The sequence below is a fragment of the Bison bison genome, unplaced genomic scaffold (genome assembly GCF_000754665.1).
Source record: "Bison bison bison isolate TAMUID 2011002044 unplaced genomic scaffold, Bison_UMD1.0 scf7180017864530, whole genome shotgun sequence".
NCBI classification, from domain to species: Eukaryota; Metazoa; Chordata; class Mammalia; order Artiodactyla; family Bovidae; genus Bison; species Bison bison.
The window spans coordinates 6,195,317-6,216,457 of record NW_011495080.1 but is presented as its reverse complement, the minus strand read 5'-3'; the positions used below and the strand labels follow the sequence as shown (position 1 = coordinate 6,216,457).

The 21,141-nt window shown below is 36.6% G+C and overlaps 1 protein-coding gene across 5 annotated transcripts in view; it reads left to right on the top strand.

The window, feature by feature from the left end:
* MKLN1 (muskelin 1, intracellular mediator containing kelch motifs) overlaps nt 1-21,141 on the top strand; it is a 386,334-nt gene that overhangs the window by 228,389 nt on the left and 136,804 nt on the right. For all 5 annotated transcript variants that reach the window (XM_010831658.1, XM_010831662.1, XM_010831660.1 and 2 more), the window contains one exon: nt 9,138-9,207. In XM_010831658.1, coding sequence (XP_010829960.1) covers nt 9,138-9,207 — 70 coding nt within the window. The remainder of the gene's footprint in view (nt 1-9,137; nt 9,208-21,141) is intronic.

The following is a 21,141-nucleotide window of genomic DNA, read 5'->3' as shown; positions in this document are numbered from 1 at the left end:
TTGGGAAGATCCCCTGGAGAAGGGATAGGCTACCCACTCCAGTATTCTTGGGCTTCCCTTGTGGCTCAGCTGGTGAAGAATCTGCCTGCAATGCGGTAGACCTGGGTTCAATCCCTGGGTTGGGAAGAATTCCTGGAGAAGGGAAAGGCTACCCACTCCAGTATTCTGGCCTGGAGAATTCCATGGAATCACAAAGAGTTGGACATGACTGAGTGACTTTCACTTTGACTTTCACGCTTCATTATTGGCTTATATCTGTGCTTTATATATTTTATATGAATTAGGTAATACCACACATGCTTATTAATTCAACTGGATACAAGTGAAAATCTCTGTCGTGTCTGACTCTTTGCAACCCCATGGACTGTAGCCTGCCAGGCTCCTCTGTCCATGTAATTCTCCGGGCAAGAATACTGGAGTGGCCGTTTCCTTCTCCAGGGGCTCTTCCCAATCCAGGGATCAAACCCAGGTCTCCCACAATGCAGGCAGATTCTTTATCGTCTGAGCCACCAAGGAAGCCATAGAATATTGGAGTGGGTAACCTATTTCTTCTGTGACGGATCTTCCCAATCCAGGAATCGAACCCTGGTCTCCTGGTGCATTCTTTACCAGCTGAGCTATCAGGGAAGCCACAATTGGATACAAATATATATAAATAATAATTTTTTTAACAATAAAATCATACTTCCTTCTTTATTTTTTATATTGCAGAAATCCCTACAAGTTAGCTGGCATAGATCTGGCAGTATAGTGTTTTATGATTTATTTCCCTGCTATTGCAACTAGACTCATAAGTGAGTCTCTATACATAGATCTTTATATACTGATGATTTTATTTTTATAGGATAGATTCTGAGAATGCTAGGTGAAAGAATATGTGCAGTTAGAATTTTGATAGATATTGCAAATTGACTTTCCATCAAGGTTGGAATAATGGACATGTCCACAGTTTCTCCCTGAGATTTCCTGTTAAGTAAAGATTTAACTTAATCAATTTGAGGGGTGAAAAAAAGATATCTTAATGTGTTAATTTGTTTTTCCTGACACAGGGATTTAGAAAAAAAATTTTTGTTGTTATTTACTAGTCATTAAATTTTAAAGACTCTTCAGTGACACACATTCACTCATTTTTCATTTTATTCTCAAGTGAAACCCTGTATGATTACTAGCTTGTTAGTCATATGAGTTGCAAGTACTTTTTCCTAAACTATTGCTTGTTTCCTGTCTTTTTAAAAAAGTTTTATTTATTTTAGTTGGAGGATAATTACTTTATAACCTTGTAATGGTTTTTGCCACAGCAGTTGGAATCAGCCATAGACATACATGTGTCTCCTCTCTCCTGAGCCCCACATCCACCTCCCTCCCCACCCCATCCCTCTAGGTTGTCACAGAGCAGTGGCTTTGGTGCCCTGTGTCATACATCAGATTCACACTGGCTATGTATTTTCCATACGGTAATGTGTATGTTCCAATGCTATTTCAAATCATCTCACCTTCTCCTTCTCTCACTAAGACCAAAAGTCTGTTCTTTGTGTTTTTGTCTCCTTTGCTGCCCTGCACATAGGATCATCAGTTCCATCTTTCTAGACTTCATATGTGTTTGTTAATATATGATATCTGTCTTTCTCTTTCTGACTAACTTCACTCTGTATATTAGGTTCTAGGTTCATCTACCTCATTAGAATGGATTCAAATGCATTCTTTTTTAAGCTAAGTAATATTCCATTGTGTATATGTACCACAGCTTCCTTATCCATTCATCTGCTGATGGACATCTAGGTTGCTTCCATATCCTAGCTTTTGTAAGTAGTGCTTCAGTGAACATTGGGATACATGTGTCTTTTTCAGTTATGGTTTCCTCAGGATATATGTCCAGTATATATCCCCAGGTAGTGGGATTGCTGGGTCATATGGCAGTTTTATTCCTAGTTTTTTAAGGAATCTCCATACTGTTCTCCATGGTGCTTGTATCAGTTTGCATTCCCACCAACAGTGTAAAAGGGTTCCCTTTTCTCCATACCCTCTCCAGCATTTATTGTTAGTAGACTTTTTGATGATGGCCATTCTGACCCATGTGATTCCTGTCCTTTTTTATGGAGTTTTTTTTTACAATACAAAATTTTAAAGTTTTTTAAATAAAATTTTTGTTTAAGCTTCTGTGTTTCTTGACAGAAAGATCTCTTAACACTTTTTTGGTTGTATATATTGGCCCTCAGTTTTTTTCTGAGATGTTTATGTATGTGTGTATGGTTATATCTTTAATTGGAATTAATTTTGTATATGATATTAGGTAGGGGTTAACTTATTTTCTTCCTGTGGAATTCCAGTTGTATAAGCATCATTTAAATATGAAGTAGTATTTCCCATTGAAATAAAACATCATCTTCATAAAATATTAAGTTCTCATCTACACCGGGCTCAATTTCTGGGTTTTTGTTTCTTAGTTCTTGGTCTGTTCCTATACCAATCCCTACTGTTTTAATTATAAAGAATTTGAAGTGTTTTAAAAGCTGATAAAATGATCTCTCCTCACTTTTTAATAAATTTTCTTGGCTCTTTTTGTACATTTTTCTATACAAACTTTTTTGTATTGTGTACTCTTTGGGTAAAGCTTCTGATACCTCAGATTATGGGCAGGCTGGCAGTCTTTGTCTTGGGGCTTTTTGTGTAACATTTTATATATTGTTAGTTCTTTGTGGTTCGCCATGGGTCACTGGGAGCCACCTCTCAGCAGCTAGATGCCTTCAGCTAGGAGAAGTATGTTCTTATACTCAGCAGTAAAGTTCTCCTGAAGCTCTTTGTGGGCCCGGGAGACTAGCCTATTGTCCCAGAAGTGCTTGTTTAGTTACTGCATTTCTCTTGGGGAAAGGTGAATCCATGGATCTCGTGGTCCTCCTAGTACTAATAAGCTTTTGTGATAATTCTTAAAAGTTCTGGTTCTGGCCTCTGTCACCTTCTGGGCTTAAGAGAGGTACTTGGTAGTTGACTTAGTGTTGGAACTAGAGAGAAATCATCAGGAATATTTTCAAGCGTCCATCTTTCCAAGGCACCTTAGACCTGACCTCATTTCTCATCTGCATCATATTTCTGTTTTATCCATTTTAAAAATTAATATAGTTGATTTACAATATTGTATTAGTTTCAAGTGTACATATTTCTCTTTTATCTTAGTATAAGCTTTAAATTACAGATAACAAATATATTAATATATTTGTTTAATATTAATATAATTAATATACTCTATACTTTAATAGAATCATTTGAATTTTTTTCCTTTTAGTGCTGTTTATGTATTTGTTCATATCTATCAAATATTTATTAAGCACTTTCTGTGTGGCAACTTTTAAGTTTGGAGTTAGTCAAATGAAGTGAATACCACCCAAATCCTGTCTTCTCAGCAGCACTGAACATAGTTTTTCACTTCTTTGTTCGCAAAATATTTCTTTCTTCATTTGACATCACAGTTTGTAAGTTTTCAGTTTCTTCATCTTTGGTCCTTCTCAGTCTCCTTTGCTTGATCTTTCTCTCTGGCCCCCCAAATAATGGACCCTCCAGAGCTTAATGAGTCCTTCAGCTTCTCTGTGGGTGCCAAGTTGCTTCAATTGTATCCAACTCTTTGCGACCCCGCAGACTGTAGCCTGCTAGGCTCCTCTGTCTGTGGGATTCTCCAGGTAAAGATACTGGAGTGGGTTGCCATTTCCTCCTCCAAAGGATTTTCCAGACCCAGGGATCGAACCTATGTCTCTTATGTCTCCTGCATTGGAAGCAGCTTCTTTACCATTAGCGCCATGTAGGGGGTGGGGGGGCAGTGCAGCTTCTCTTCTACCTCCTTTTTATCCCCTGAGTTATTTCATTCAGTGTCATAGCTTTATATATTTTAGCATTTGATATACTGATGGCTCTATTTTTTCAGCTCTGGCATTTTCCTTGAATTTCAGCCTCAGTTAATCAGCCGCTGAATCTCCAGTGGGTTGTTTAATAGGCATTTCAGAATTTACAAGACCATAACATACTGTAACTATTTACCCCTTTAGCTTTGCATTTAGTGATCTATCTGCTCATTTTTCAGATTATGACATGGCTAAGTCCCTCATATAGGTCTGTTTCTCTTCTACTTTGTTTTGTTTTTCTTCATAGTACTATTAATCCTTATTGCTACTTTGACATTGTATAGATGTTTATTAATTTTCTAGATGCTGAGAGACTTTAATCTCCTGCTACTGTTTTATTAGTTTCTTCTGGCACTGTGTTTTTTACTTTATTTTTGTTTTCATTTAATTCATTGACTCACAATCCTAGCTTGAATTCTTATTATCTTATTGTTTTCCTCCAGTCCAAACTTCTTTAAATTTTATTTTTTTATCTCTCCCTTTGAGCCCTTTAATCCCAGTTAATACTTTTTCTTTAAATTCCTCCTGGTTTTGCAAAGATTGTATCTGCCGTACATATCTTTTATCTGTTACTAGTCACTCTATTAATGTGTGTGTGCCTTCATGTAATAGTAATGTTACTACTATACACCCAGTTCAAAGGATATCTTACTGTGTTATTTTAGGCTGTTTATATGTCTGACTGTTTTAGATTCTTTGTATTAATATTGTCATTGTATTTAAAATTTTCTGTTTTCAGTGTGTCCTGCTTTCATTTAATCTTCTCTTAGCTCCTTTTTGCTGTTTTGTTGTTGTTGGTATTCTGTCTCAAATAATTTATGAGATAGGTAGTATGTTTTTATTCTAAATTTCAGTATTCTTGAGTCTTTTTCTTTTTATCAATTTCAGAAACATTATTCTTAGGAGCTATGAAAATGATGAAATTAACTCTCATGTCATTTGATCTCCCTTCCCACAATGTATTATACTTTGTGATTTTTGTGGTCCCAATTTATCATAGTTACATTAGATTTTCCTTCATACTTTCATGTCAGAGTGATTTTTTCCCCCTAGTTTTTATAGCTTTAGTTTTTAACAGTACTGCAGTCTTTTCATAGAGTTCTTATCTTTGTTTTGTGATGCTTAATAAAACACATCTTTTTTTTCTGATTATATGTTGATGTGTTAGTTTTAGAATATTTGGAAAGTACAAAAACGTGCGAAGAAGGAGGAAAGTCATTGTAATCTCACCATTACCGTATTATATTATTGTAATGCAATAGCTACATTAGCAATTTAGCATATCTTCTTGGTCTTTTCTTTTCATGCACGAACATTATTATTACTTAACAATACTTGATTCATTGTACATACTCTGCAAACTACCTTTTCTCTTCACTCACTGTGTAATAAACATTTGCCAACAACATTGAAGTGAGGCCATAATATTATGGTTACATGTTATTCTATAACATAGACATTTCATAACTTTTTTTAACACATCCTCTATTGTTAGACAATTAGGTTGTTTACAGTTTGCTTTTATAAATCGTATTGTCATGAATGTGGATGTTTTAAATCCCCTGGATTATTGTTTAGGTTAAGTTCCAGGAAGTGAAATATGCTAAAACTGTGTACTATGGTGATTAAAAGCATTGACTTTGGAGGCAGATCGCCTTGGGTTGAGATTCTTAATTTTTGGTGTGGGCTTCCCTTGTAGCTCAGTTGGTAAAGAATCTGCCTGCATTGCAGGATACCTGGGTACTATTCCTGGGTTGGGAAGAGCCCCTGGAGGAGGAAATGGCAACCCACTTCAGTATTCTTGCCTGGAGAATCCCATGGACTGAGGAGCCTGGCAGGCTGTAATCCATGGGGTTGCAAAGAGTCAGATGCAACTAAACTGCAACCACCACTTAGGTATATTAATTTATCTCTCTCAGTTTCTTAATCTGTACGTTGAAGGTAATAGTTTATATATAGAAAGCACTTAGACCAGGATGTCTTAGTCTGGGATGTCATAAAAGCTCAGAAATGTTAGACACAAACATCATCATTGTCATCACGGCTGTTATCATTTTTATTTAGAGGGATATACATATTTGAAATGTTTTTGATATATAGTATATTAAAATTCTCTCTTGAAAAGTTGTATCAATTTGCATTTCTGCCAGCAAAATATGAGAGTACCATTTTACCAGCTCTGGGCAACAACTGCAGTTATGATTCAAATATGTTATTTTGAGTATAGGCTCAATTTTATAGGGATAATGTATATCTTTGTTTTAATCTCTAATTTTTGGTTATTACTGATTTTGAATGGTTGGGTTTGCTAGTTTTTGTATGGGCTATTTATAACTTAGTCACTCAGTCGTGTCCAACTCTTTGTGACCCCATAGACTGTAGCCCACCAGTCTCCTCTGTCCATGGAATTCTCCAGGCAAGAATACTGGAGTGGGTTGCCATGCCCTCCTTCAGGGGATCTTCCCAACCCAGGGATCAAACCTGGGTCTCCACATTTCAGGCAAAGTCTTTACCATCTGGGCCACGTGGGAAGGCTGTATTTATAATTAAGTGCTGTTTAAATATTCAAATTTTAATTAGCCTTTTGTGTTTTACATTGTCTATATTTTTCTAGCTGGTTTTTACCTTTTAGAATGCATGAGGTCATTTCATTTATTATTTATTATTATGTATTAATGTTTTATCTTTGTGAAATGTGTATGTAAAGAAAATTCTTTTTCTTATAGTTCTGTCTTTAAAAAAATTCATTCATCTTTTTGACATTTATTAAGTACCTTTTCTGTGATAGGTGTAGATCCAACTTTAAAAAAAATACCCTTTTTATTTTAAAATGATTTTAGATTTATAGAAAAGTTGCAGCGAGTTTGCATATGCCCCTCATCTAGTTTCTCCTGTTGATGACATCTTATATTACCATGGTACATTTGTCATGACCAAGACACCAACACTGATACATTACTGTTAGCTAAATTTCACATTTTTTTTTTTTTTAATCTGACAAAGGGCTTGTATTTAGAATATGAACAGAGCTGTCAAAACAAATAACCCAATAAAAATATGGTCAAAATAATTAAGTGTATATTTTGCCAAATTAGATTACATGAATGGCAAATAGCACATGAAAAAATACTCAACATCATTAATCATTAGGGAAATGCATATTATAACCACAGAGTTACCACTACAAACTTAAAGATAAGATGAAGTGCTGGCAAGGATGCAGCCAGAGCTCTCAGACATTCATAGTAGAGGTGTAAAAAGGTAGGACCACCTGTGAAAAGAGTTTTACAGTTTCTTATGAAGTTAGACATACATGTATCATTTGACCCAGTAATTTCATTCCTAGATATTTTTCCAAAGTGAAATAAAGACATATTCACACAAAAATCTGTGTACAAATATTTATGTAGCTTAATACTTGCCCAGAACTGGAAATGATCCTAATATATTTAAGCTGGTTAATGGATGAACAAACTGGTACCTCCCTACATAGTGACATTTCCCCCCATATTTATATACTATTCTATATAAATATGATAGTATATAAATAAAGCAGAGTGAACTATAATACACAACACTTGCGTGAATCTAGACATTATAATGAGTGAAAGAAATAAGTCCTAGAAGATTCTGGACTGTGGTACCATTTATATGACATTCTGCAAAAATGCTGAACTATAGGAATGGAATTTCCATTCCTAAATTTCACATTTTATTTGAATTTTGTTAGATTTCCTATTTTAGTGTCTTCTGATCCAGGATCCCATTCAAGATACCATTACTTTTAGTTATCTTGTTCCTTTACTCTCTTCTGGTCTGTGATGGGTTTTTAATCTTCCTTATTTTTCATTGTATTGATAGTTTGAGGAGTACTGGTCATGTATTTTGTTGAGTATTCTTAAGTCTGAATCTGTTTGATGTTTTTCTGATTGTTAGGCTAGAGTTATTTATATCACTAGAGACTCAGGGATATTTGGGTTGTAATCCAGTACCTTGTTATTTATTTTGCTGTTTAGTTATTTTAGCTTTGGCCATTCATTCTTTCATGTTGGCTCCTCTGTGTCCCTTTGACATGCCCCCCCTCCCCGCCCCGACCTTTGTGGTGGTTTTGAGCACTACAAGATGTTCTAGACTAATGTTCTGAATTCCCTGCTCTATGCCTAGAATCAGCTCCTTTCCCAAGAATCCCTGTTTCCTTTTATTGGACTGTGGTATGTAGAAATCAAGAATTGGTATTGAGTGTACTCACTGCTACTGGAGTATCAATGATTCTAGTCCCTATTAGTGAACAGAGCTAGGAGTACTCTCACATACAATTATTGAATCTATTTATCTGTATCTATATAAAGCTGAATATTAATATGAGTTCACACTGATGTCTCTGACTCTATTTCAGTAGCCTTGGGTTCATTCCAACCTTCATCCCCTTGCTTTTCTGTTACTTTTCACTCCAAAGTGAGAAGCTTGACTCCCATCATCTACTGTCCATTTACTGTTTGTTTGACACCAGTGTGAAGTGTTTCAGAATTAACCCATATCCCTCTGAGAAATAACTTTATCAAGTAGTTTTTTTATGTGTGATTCTGTTTGTCTTTAGCCTTATAATTTCCAGTAAAAGCACCACCTTCCAAAGTATGTATATCAGTTCCTTTTTTCATAGGTCTGTTTTAGGTGCTGGGCTTAAAAGACCTTCTTGATTCAAAGATTGAAAAAAAAAAAAAAGATGTATGTATTTATATAAACATATACATATATGTATGTGTATATATATATGATATTATATTATTAGGTCTTTTATTTATTTACCTTAAATTCCTAAATATATATATATATATATATATACACACACACATATATATGTGTGTAGTATTAATTATTAGTATTTTATTACTTTGTTTACCTTAAATTCCTAAGTACACCTGTAGCTCATGTTGTCACTGGATATGAAGTAGAGCTCGCTCTCTCTCTCTCTCTCGCTCTCTGTCTCTCTCTGTGTGCACATATATATAAATAAAATGCCTTTTTTCAGTTGTTTAAAATACTACCTTAATCATATTTAAAAACCTTAAAACTGCTAGACATTTTCTGTGTTGCTTGTTCTGTTTCCTTTTTTTTCTTCTTATTCAAGTTCCCAGTATTATATAACTTAGTGATAATTTTAACATCTGGTAGATTATTCCTCTTTTCACATATTTTTGTTCACTTATTCTTTTAATTAAATGTATAATTTCCTTTTCTTTATTTCAGGAACATTTTAGTTGATAAACCAAATGACCAGTCTTCAAGGTGGTCTTCAGAAAGCAACTATCCTCCGCAGGTAAGATTATGTTTAATTCCTGATTCCATTTAGAAGTCATATTTTAAATAGGCAAGTACTGAATGGTTAACAGTTATCTGGATTACATCAGTAGTTTATTCAGTCTTTGAAACTGTTAGGTAAATTTTTATTTCCCCTTTTTTTGTTTGTTTACATTTTGGAAGAATTTTTATTTCATAGGCAAATACAGTGTGGGGTTTGATGAAGCATAGACTTTTTATTTCTCTCTACTGGAATATTTAAAATCTAATTTTTGGGGGGGGCATTACTAATGATACAAATCTAAGTCTCTTGTTATATTTTGAGGAAAATGTTAACTAAAAAGAACTGGTTATGGTGCTGTTACTATTCTGAGTAGTAACTGATCAGAGTACAGATCTGAACAGCTTGTGGCTTCTACTGCACTTAAACTCAAGTTATTCTGTAAACATTTAATGTGATGTTAGTAAACTGAACTTTCACTCAGTGATTCAGTTAACTGCCTTTTAGAAAAAATAAACTTAACATAGTTTGTTATTTTACTAAAAAAGTGTACTTGGATGGTATTAGGACCATGAGCTAAATTGTTTCCTTGACAAATAGTGTCTGAAGTCATCTGAAGTAAAAAATAATCATTTTTCATTTATACACTTTCAGCACTAACACTTATTATGTCCATATCCTTGAGGAAATTAATGCTCTGATAGGTAAAGAAGGTGGATAAATAAAACTTAATTTTTAACTTTACTGTAGTTCTTGGAAACCTAGTCTCTATACTTATTTTTCCTTTTAATTGTTTTTTTACTGTTTACAAACCTTTTGGATCACGTCATGTTTTAAGTGTTTCATTGCAAAATATGCTATATTCAAAGGGAAAAAATATGCATACTTATACATAAAATTTAAAGAATAATAAAACAAATACTTGTTTATTCTTCAGCAGTCTTTAGAAATGGAAAACTACTGCAACCTTTGAAGCTTCCTGTGAGCACCATTTTGTATCTGTCCTCTAATCCCACTTCCATAATTATTATTTCATATTTGTTAACCATGGGCTTCACTGGTGGCTCAGACAGTAAAGTGTCTGCCTGCAATGCAGGAGACTCGGGTTCAATCCCTGGGTCAGGAAGATCCCCTGGAAAAGGAAATGGCAACCCACTCCAGCACTCTTGTCTGGAAAATTTCCATGGACTGAGGAGCCTGGTGGGCTACAGTCCATGGGGTCGCAAAGAGTCAGACACGATTGAGCGACTTCACTATTTGTTAACCATATTCTCACAGTATTATATATGTATATGTTTATAAATTCCTGTGATTTAAGTTTTGTCTGACTTTAAGTTCAGTTCAGTTCAGTTGCTCAGTCGTGTCCGACTCTTTGCAACCCCATGAACCGCAGCATGCCAGGGTTCAGTATGCCTCTCTGTCCATCACCAACTCCTGGAGTCCACCCAAACCCATGTCCATCGAGTCGGTGATGCCATCTAACCATCTCATCCTCTGTCGTCCCCTTCTCCTCCTGCCCTCAATCTTTCCCAGCATCAGAGTCTTTTCAAATGAGTCAGCTCTTCACATCAGGTGGCCAAAGTATTGGAGTTTCAGCTTCAACATCAGTCCTTCCAATGAACATTCAGGACTAATCTCCCTGAGGATGGACTGGTTGGATCTCCTTGCAGTCCAAGGGACTATCAAGAGTCTTCTCCAACACCACAGTTCAAAAGCATCAATTCTTCGGTGCTCCGCTTTCTTTACAGTCCAACTTTCACATCCATACATGACCACTGGAAAAATCATAACCTTGACTAGATGGACCTTTGTTGGCAAAGTAATGTCTCTGCTTTTTAATATGCTGTCTAGGTTGGTCATAACTTTCCTTCCAAGGAGTAAGTGTCTTTAAATTTCATGGCTGCAGTCACCAACTACAGTGATTTTGGAGCCCAGAAAAATAAAATCTAACACCGTTTCCACTGTTTCCCCATCTGTTTCCCATGAAGTGATGGGACCGGATGCCATGATCTTAGTTTTCTGAATGTTGAGCTTTAAGCCAACTTTTTCAGTTTCCTCTTTCACTTTCATCAAGAGGCTCTTTAGTTCTTCTTCACTTTCTGCCATAAGGGTGGGGTCATCTGCATAGCTGAGGTTATTGATATTTCTCCCGGCAATGTTGATTCTAGCTTGTGCTTCTTCCAGCCCAGTGTTTCTCATGATGTACTCTGCATATAAGTTAAATAAGCAGGGTGACAATATACAGCCTTGACGTACTCCTTTTCCTATTTGGAACCAGTCTGTTGTTCCATGTCCAGTTCTAACAGGTGCTTCCTGACCTGCATATAAGTTTCTCAAGAGGCAGGTCAGGTGGTCTGGCTTTGACTTTATGTAAATATAATAGAACTTGAATCCATTTATACATTTTCTGTGGCTTTTTGTTTGTTTGTTAAAGATTATGATATTAATGTTGCCGAGTATAATTGTAGTTTGTTAGTTTTGACTGACCTTCCCCAGTGGTGCTACTGGTAAAGAACCTGCCTGCCAAAGCAGGAGACATAGGAGACATGGGTTCGATTTCTGGGTTGGGAAGATCCTCTGGAAGAGGGCATGGCAACCCACTCCAGTATTTTTGCCTGGAGAATCCCATGGACAGGGGGACCTGATGGGCTATAGTCCATAGGTTGCAAGGAGTCAAGACACAATCGAAGTGACTTAGCACACACAGTTTGAACTGTTTGGTATTCTAGTATATCAGTATGCAAAAATATATTTATCCATTTTTCAATTTGATAGGCTTTTGAGTTTTTATTGTTTTTGCTCTTAGGAACAGAGTAATATGAACATTCTTGTATGATTTTTCCTCATACACACATACAAGAGTTTCTTTAGGGTATATACCTTGGCATACAGTTGCTGGATCATAGAGGATATGTATATTTAAGTTCTGTCTGGTAATAGAAAAGTTTTTAGAAAATGGCTCTATAATTTGTACTCTGATTGGCAGTGTATGAAAGTTGTTACGTCTTGTACTCTCCCCATCATTTCTATGACTGATTTTTAGATTTTGCCAGACTGGTGGATTGTTCATTGTAACTCAGAGTTAGGTTTCTGTGAGCCTCTTATTACTCTTGGTTACTGGATTTTTATCAGTCAGTCCATACATAATGTTGCTTTATATGCATTTCTGTTTAAAGTCATCTCACTTTGTGTATATGGTTTATTCATTTCATTGAACTCACAGCCAATAGCACTATAACTCTTGCCCGAATAAAGCTTATCTGACAAAGATATTTTCTCTATAAGGCACATCACTGCCTTCTTGTATTTAAAAACACCAGACAGCACTTCACACTACACTTGGGGACCATTTTAACAGTGAAACACCAACAGCACACACAAAAATATTTTAAAATGTGGCACTAAATAGACCATGAAAAAGACACTTGTATGAGAGCAAGTGTGTAGGGTCCTTTGTTTGACCTTAGCTCAGAGAGTGTGCATGCATGCTGGTCAGTCAATATGTATCCAGCTCTTTGCAACCCCATAGACTAGCCCACCCGGCTTGTCTGTCCATGGGATTGCATATGGCAACTTAAATTTTTTGCTGCTCTGTGCATGTCCAGGAATGACTGAGAATATTGATTTGATGTTACAAATAAATTTTAAAGAGTAGATGAATTTGCAAATACCAGATCCGTGAAAAGATAGGAACAACTGTACTGTAACCAGCAATTCATTTACCATATTTTAAACAGGTCTGAGATTAGAAAGAAAGGAAAACAGGACTCTGAAAAATCAAAAACAATGTGATGAGATTTTGAGGTTCTAATAGCCTTTTCTTAAGAATCCACTTTGCATTTAATGTTATTCTGTTTGGTTCATTGTTTCTTCAGGTTTCAGCAGCTGGAAGCAGCTTTGTGCATGGGGACCATAGCTATGAAAGATAGGCACATCGACAGCAAGTTGATAACTGGCAAAGTGTCATAAAAGGGAAGATAGAATAATCTAAGTAACATAGAAAACCAACAGTATCACATTTAGGAGGTCTTTAGTGCAAGAATACTCTGTATTTCATTTACCTCTAGGATAGTGTTTATAGTAAACTTTATACAGTGATGGATATATTCTTATAATCTGCACTGCATTGTATGGCAGTTGCTAACAGCAGATAGCTGTTGAGTATTTGAAATGAGTCTAGTAGAACTAAGGAATGCAGTTTTAAATTTTACTGAATTTTAATTAGTTTAGAATACATAGCCCCAGGTGGCTAGTGGCTATGTATTAGACTGCATAGATCTAAGGCATTGCTGTTATTAGGATATACTGTTTGATATATAGTGCTTGACTTTGTCAGTAAGATACTGTAATTATGTTTAGTATGTGCAGCTTACGTGGATACAGAAGTTAATGTGTAGTTATTTAGAAAAGGATGGGAAACAAACTCAAAGCCTCTCAACTACTCCTTTTTTAACCATAAAGAGGAAGGACTATGTGTATACATGGATGCTAGGATGTATGGCATGTTTTGAGAATGGCATCTCAGAGTGAATGAACTCTAAACACTTTTCTAAAGCTTGTGTTGGGCTATGAATGGGGTAGATAAAAATAGAAATATTTTCCTTGTAATGCATGTTAAGAATTTTTTTCAGGTGGCTACTCAGTTATTGTCAGGACATGAATACTTATTGTTTGGACATAACTACTTAATAAGTAGACTGTTGATGTTTCTTTTGACCTTAGAATCTGTATCAGTCATTCAATTGCTGTGTAACAAATTACCACAGAAGTTAGCAGTTAAAAACAAACAGTATTTCACCCTGTTACTGAGGGTCAGATTTTGGCTCAGGAGAAAAAAAGAGTACTTATCTACAAGGTAATGGTTGAATACATTTTTCATGGAGTATTGTCAGCCATTTAAATACAGTGAACTGGCTTCATACCAGTTGACTTGGAGGAATTTCCTCCATAAAATGAGAAAAGCATGATGCAGAGAAACATCTGTAATAGGATCCTACTATTGTTACCTGAATAACAACTCTCCCTCCTTCAACAATGTGTATGTATGTATATGTGTATATTTTTATTTGATACAGTGAGACCAGGTAAAGATATGAAAGGATATATATCTGGTTGTTGACATTGGTTATTTAAGAGAGGAGGAGATGAGAGAGGAAAGGGAGATAGAAGAACCATTTGAAAGAGTTATTCCCATGAAAAACAACATATATGATATTCAGAGTATGTAAAGTGTCTGTATAAGTGTGTACAACAGGGTTCAACTGAATCATCAAAATGGTGGTGGTTGTATCAGAATAATGGAATTTAGGAATTTTAATTTCTTTTTAATTTTGTTCTTATGCTTTTGTCCTGATTCTCATTTTCACCTTATAATTTATATAGTAAGAAAAAAATGAAAGCCATTTCCATTGTGGAAGGGAGCAAATATTTGGTGACCTAATGAGGAAAGCATTGCTGTCAATTTTGGATCATCTGTCTGTACTGGTAGAGAGTAAAATGTAGCATGAACGAAAACCCCATACATACTTTAAGATAGTAATTTCCTCCTTCTCCCATATCAGATATGTTTTATAGAAGTTACTAATACTGCCATGGAAAACATGTCTTTCAGGGTACTGGGGAATGCCCTAGGGTTGATTAAAATGTACAGGTGGTTATATATGTCTTGATAATTGTTTTAAGAAAGATTAAATCATAGTTTTTCTACTACAACTATAAGTTCTTTATGAGGTAGTTAAAATAAAAGTATGGTATTAGGTAATATTCTTTGCCTTCTGGGCCTGGAGAGAGAAGAGTTGAAAGTTTAACAAACTGTGGGCATTCTGCTTTTGAAGGTCAAGAAACTTCAGTGATTACTTAATACAGTTGGGGTGTGTGTGTGTTATAGCTTTTGCAATATGCTCCTGTTATTCTTTCTGTTTGGTGAACCATAACAATATTATGGGAATAAGAGTTTTGTAAAGTGAGGAATAAACAGAAAATATATGTATTTCTATGTAATTTCTATCTGTGGAACCAGGGTGCCAGCAAATTTATGAAGTTTCTTTATGGTATTTTGCCCTAGTTTGTGAAAAGAACATTGTATGTGTTCAATAATACAGTTTTGTTTAATATAATTTACATATAGTGAAATGCATGAACCTTAAGTGCATAGTATTCATTTTGAAAAATGCACACATTAATTTATATGCTTATCAAGATGTCAAGCATTTTCATTACGTCAGAAAGATTCTTTCTGTCCCTTACCAGTGAATCCTTCAGTCTCCCACCCTTTACCCAGAGGCAAGAGGATTTCTTTTGCCACAGATTAGTTTTGCCTGTACTAAAATTTAATAGAAATGGAGTCAGAGCATATGCACACTCTTTTGTATATGACTTTTTATACTTCGAATTTTGAGGTGGGGGGTTGCTATCCACTTACGTGCATCAGTATTTCATTTCTTTTCATTAACAGAATACCATTTTTTTCTATGGATATACCACATTTTGTTTATCTTTTTTCCTATTTATGGATATTTGTTACATTTAAGTTTTTGGTGATTGTGAAGAAAGCTTACATAATATTCTTTTATAAGATTTTTAAAATGATACATATTTTCAATTATTTGAGATAAATGTTTGGAGGTAAAGTTGCTACATCATAAGGTAGAGAGATACAGTTGATCCTTGAACAGTGCAAAGAGGTGGCAACTTCTCTTCAGTTGAAAATTTGCATGTTAACTTCTGACTCCCCCAAAACATTACTCATAGCCTACTGTTGGTCCAAAACCTTATTGATAACATAGTCAATTAACAGGTATTTTGTGTGTTATATGTATTATTTATTAATACTGTATCTTATAATAAAGTAAGCTAGAGAAAAGAAAATGTTATTAAGAAAATCATAAGGAATAGAAAGTACTTTTACTGTACTATGTTTATTGATACCATAAGTTTATGCTGTGTACAAGATGAATGGTCTGTCCATACCAACACCAGTATTTTCTCACATGATACAGAACTCTGTAGATGTATTACCAATACTAGAGACCAAAAATGAAAAGATAAAATGTGAAAAAGAAATTTGTATATATTTACAGGTATAACCATTCATTGATAAATGAAGAAGCAGGAAAATGATTGCTTTATGGTTCGGTTCAGTTCAGTTCAGTTGCTCAGTTGTGTCCGACTCTTTGTGACCTCATGAATCGCAGCATGCCAGGCCTCCCTGTCCATCGGGACACCTATGGCATGCACCCAAACTCACGTGCATCGAGTCGGTGATGCCATCCAGCCATCTTCTCCTCTGTCGTCCCCTTCTCCTCCTGCCTCCAGTCCCTCCCAGCCTCAGGGTCTTTTCCAATGAGTCAACTCTTGGCATGAGGTGGCCAAAGTATTGGAGTTTCAGCCTCAACATCAGTCCTTCCAATGAACACCCAGGACTGATCTCCTTCAGGATGGACTGGTTGGATCTCCTTGCAGTCCAAGGGACTCTCAAGAGTCTTCTCCAACACCACAGTTTAAAAGCATCAATTCTTCCGTAGTATTGTAATTGATACAGTTGCTTCACAGTACCTTACCCTATATACTTACGATGAGGATACCATAAAATATTTATGGTATATTTTATTGCAGTCGTACTCATAATACAGTATTTAAAACATTATTAACATTGTCTCGAAAGCCTCTTACCTGTATGATAAGTCAATATGTAATTTTTCCAATTACTAATGAGAGAGGGGGCATACTGTATGATACTGTTGATATCAAATTATCAAATAATGATAATTATTTGAAAATAAAGTTGCAAAACAGTAAGAAAACTAACCTTATTAATTTTATATAAAATATTAGTCACCTTATGCCTATGTAAGGATTGGCTATCCATTTCAGTACAAGTCTTGTACAGAAGTCAGAAGTGTCCTATACAATAAATACTTAGGCAAGGATGATCACACAAAAATGGTTTCATATAGTTCTTGCTGGACAGTTACTAAATGTTCACACAATGATACACACATACACAGCAGAGAGGTTTATCATTTGTATGGCATGATGATTACTTACTGCTCATTAAGTGGACATGGGTCATCATAAAGTTCTTGGTTCTTGTCATCTTCATGTTGAGTAGGCTGAGGAGGAGGAGGAAGATGAGGGGTTGGTGTTACTGTCTCAGGAGTGGCCTCAGTGGAAGACGGAGAGGAGTTGCCAGGAGAGGCAGGCACACTTGGTGTAACTGTGCATGAATACCTGGTAACTTCTGACTTTTTTGCTTTTTCATTACTGTAGAAATGTTTTTATATAGTAGCAATCCTTCTTCCATTGTTTGCTTTAGTTTTAGTGCCCCTGTCATGAAAGAGTCCATGCCGTAAAAGAAGTCAAAAGCAGTCTTGAATAATTGGAACCCTTCTTTCTGTCAGATCGTCTATTGTCAGTTTGTTTTCTGGCACAGCTTCTTCTGGTGTTTTCTTCCTCATCGTCTGGCTCTAGTTTGGAAACACTTATCTCCATCAAGTTATCTTCTTTTAATTCCTCTGGTTTGATGTCTGTTAGCTCTTGAATTTCTCTAAGGTCTGTATTTTGAAACCCTTCATCCCTCACCTTTTTTTTGATATCAACTCTCTTTCAAGATTTCCTTGATTGGCTCTGTTATAAATCCTGTGACATCATATGTGAAATCTGGACACAGTTTTCACCAGCAGGCATTTATTGTTTTGGGCTTAAAGTCTTTCACAGCTTTTTCTACAATAACCATGGCATCTTCAGTGGTGAAATTCTTCCAGATGTCCATGATGTTCTATCAGAGTTTTCTTCCATAGCATTGACAATCTTTCCCGTGGAGTATGAGCCTTAAAGATCTTTATGACTCCTGATCTAGAGGCTGAATTAGAGACACTGTATTTAGGGGCAAAGAGTCGGACACGACTGAGCGACTGAACTGAACTGAACTGAGACCACTTTGACGGAGAAGGCAATGGCAACCCACTCCAGTACTCTTGCCTGGAAAATCCCACGGGCATAGGAGCCTGGTAGGCTGCAGTCCATGGGGTTGCACAGAATCGGACACGACTGAAGTGACTTAGCAGCAGCAGCAGCAGACCACTTTGACACCTTTGATGTTGCAGTCACAGAGTTCTGGGTAGCCGGGGGTATTGTCCAATATGAAAGGAACTTTAAAAGGTAGTTTCTTACTGGCAGAACAGTTCCTGTATCAAGGACAAAGCATCAGTGGAGCCAATCCAGAAAAAGGGTTTTTACCCAAGCCTTTTTATTGTACAACCAAAAGACTGGCAGCTAGTGTTTATCTTTTCCCTTCAAGGCTTGGGGTTAGCAGCATTATAGATAAAGACAGTCCTGATCATAATCCCGACTGCATTTACACAAAACAGTAGAGTTGGCTTACCCTTCCTGCTTGCAGGGCCACTAAAGATGGACAGGTCATAGTGAAGAGTTGTGACAAAATGCAGTCCACTGGAGGAGGAAATGACAACCCACTCCAGTATTCTATTGCGAGAACCCCATGAACAGTATGAAAAGGCAAAAAATATGACACGAAGATAAGGCCTGCAGGTTGGAGGTGTTCCATATGCTACTGGGGAAGAGTAGAGGGCGATTACTAATAGCTCCAGAAAGAATGAAGTGGCTGGACCAAAGCGGAAATGACGCTCAGTTGTGGATTAGCCTTCATAGTCAACAAAAGAGTCTGAAATGCTGTACCTGAGTGCAATCTCAAAAACAACAGAATGGTTTGTTTCTAAGACAAATCATTCAGCATCACAGTAATCCAAGTCTGTGCCCCAACCACTAATGCCAAAGAAGCTGAAGTTGACTGGATCTTTGAAGACCTGTAAGACCTTCTAGAACTAATACACACACGAAAAGATGTCCTTTTCATCATAGAGGATTAGAATGCAAAAGTAGGAAGTCAGGAGATACCCAGAATAACAGGGAAGTTTGATCTTAGAATACAAAGTGAAGGAGGGCAAAGGCTAACCAACTTTTATCAAGAGAACATTCTGGTCATAGTAAACATGCTTTTCCAACAACCCTAGAAACCTCTCTACATGTGGACATCACCAGATGGTCAATACCGAAGTCAGATTGATTATTTTCTTTGCAGCCACAGGTGGAGAAGCTCTATACAGTCCACAAAAACAAGACCTGGAACTGACTGTGGCTCAGATCATGAGCTCCTTATTGCAAAATTCAGGCTTTAAATTGAAGAAAATAGAGACAACCACTAGACCATTCAGTTACAACCTAAAGCAAATTCCTTATGACTATATGGTAGGGGTGATAAGTAGGTTCAAGGGGTTAGGTATGGTAGACAGAGTGCCTGAAGAACTGTGGATGAAGGTTCATAATATTGTACAAGAAGCAGTGACCAAAACTACCCCAAAGAAAAAGAAGTGGTTGTGTGACGAGACTTTACAAATAACTAAGGAAAGAAGTGTCTAAAACAACAGTCCCCTTCTGTCGACAGAGGATGAGTGGGGATGACAGAAGGGGACTGTTATTTTCAGTTCAGTTCAGTTCAACCGCTAGGTCATGTCCAACTCTTTGCAACCCCATGGACTGCAGCACACCAGGCCTCCCTGTCCATCATCAACTCCTGGAGCTTACTCATTCTAATGTCCATTGAGTCGATGATGCTATCCAACCATCTCATCCTCTGTCTTCCCCTTCTCCTCCTGCCTTCAATCTTTCCCAGCATCAGGGTCTTTTCCAGTGAGTCAGTTCTTTGCATCAGGTGGCCAAAGTATTGGAGTTTCAGCCTCAACATCAGTCCTTCCAATGAATATTCAGGGTTGATTTCCTTTAGGATTAACTGGTTGGATCTCCCTGCTGTCCAAGGGACTCTCAAGAGTCTTCTCCAACACCACAATTTTTCGGCACTCAGCTTTCTTTATAGTCCAACTCTCACATCCATACACGTCTACTGGAAAAACCATAGCTTTGACTAGACAGACCTTTGTTGGCAAAGTAATGTCTTTGCTTTTTAATATGCTGTCTATGTTGATCATAATTTTTCTCCCAAGGAGTAAGCATCTTTTAATTTCATGGCTGCAGTTACCATCTGCAGTGATTTTTTTGACCCCCCAAAAATAAAGTCTGTCATTTTCCCACTGTTTCTCCATCTGTTTGCCATGAAGTGATGGGACTTCATGAAGTGACTGTTGTTTTAGACACTGATTTATTACACTGAGATTTACACAGATATATAATCTTGGACTTTTCTAGTGTCATTTCCATGCTGCCTATTTCTTTGTCAGTCCTTCCCATCAGAGTAAATGATATTTCAATTACCCTGTTATTCAGGTCAGAAACTAAATCACCACTGTTGCTACTTTCTCCCCTCCCTATACTTTGGCCACCTGATTCGAAGAACTAACTCATTTAAAAAGACCCTGATGCTAAGAAAGATTGAGGGTAGGAGGAGAAGGGGGCGTCAGAGAATGAGATGGTTGGCTGGCATCACTGACTCAATGGACATGAATTTGAGCAAACTCCGGGAGATAGTGAAGGACAGGGAAGCCTGGCATGTGGCAGTCCATATGGTGGCGTAGAGTAGGACAGGACTGAGCAACTGAGCAATCCATCCCTATATCCAGCTATTACTTAGTCCCTTTCATTCTTGCTCCAAAATATATGTCAAAACTGTCTAATCCTCTCTGTCTCCACACTGCCTGAGTTTAAATCTCCTTCATCTCTTCTTTTGTTGGAATTATTATAACTGTATGCAATTCATTGGCCATTTCCTCTGATCCATTTTGTACCAGATACACTGTGTGTGATGTTAATCATATCTTGGCTTTCCATTGTGCTTAATAGATTCTATGGCATTTATGATGTATGATATGGTAACTTCTCTTGGGTCTCAACATATACCATTCTCGACCTTGCTTACTAGGCTCCAATCATGCTGGCCTTTTAACAGTTTCCAGAACTCATTTTTCATAAGCCTTTTTGCCT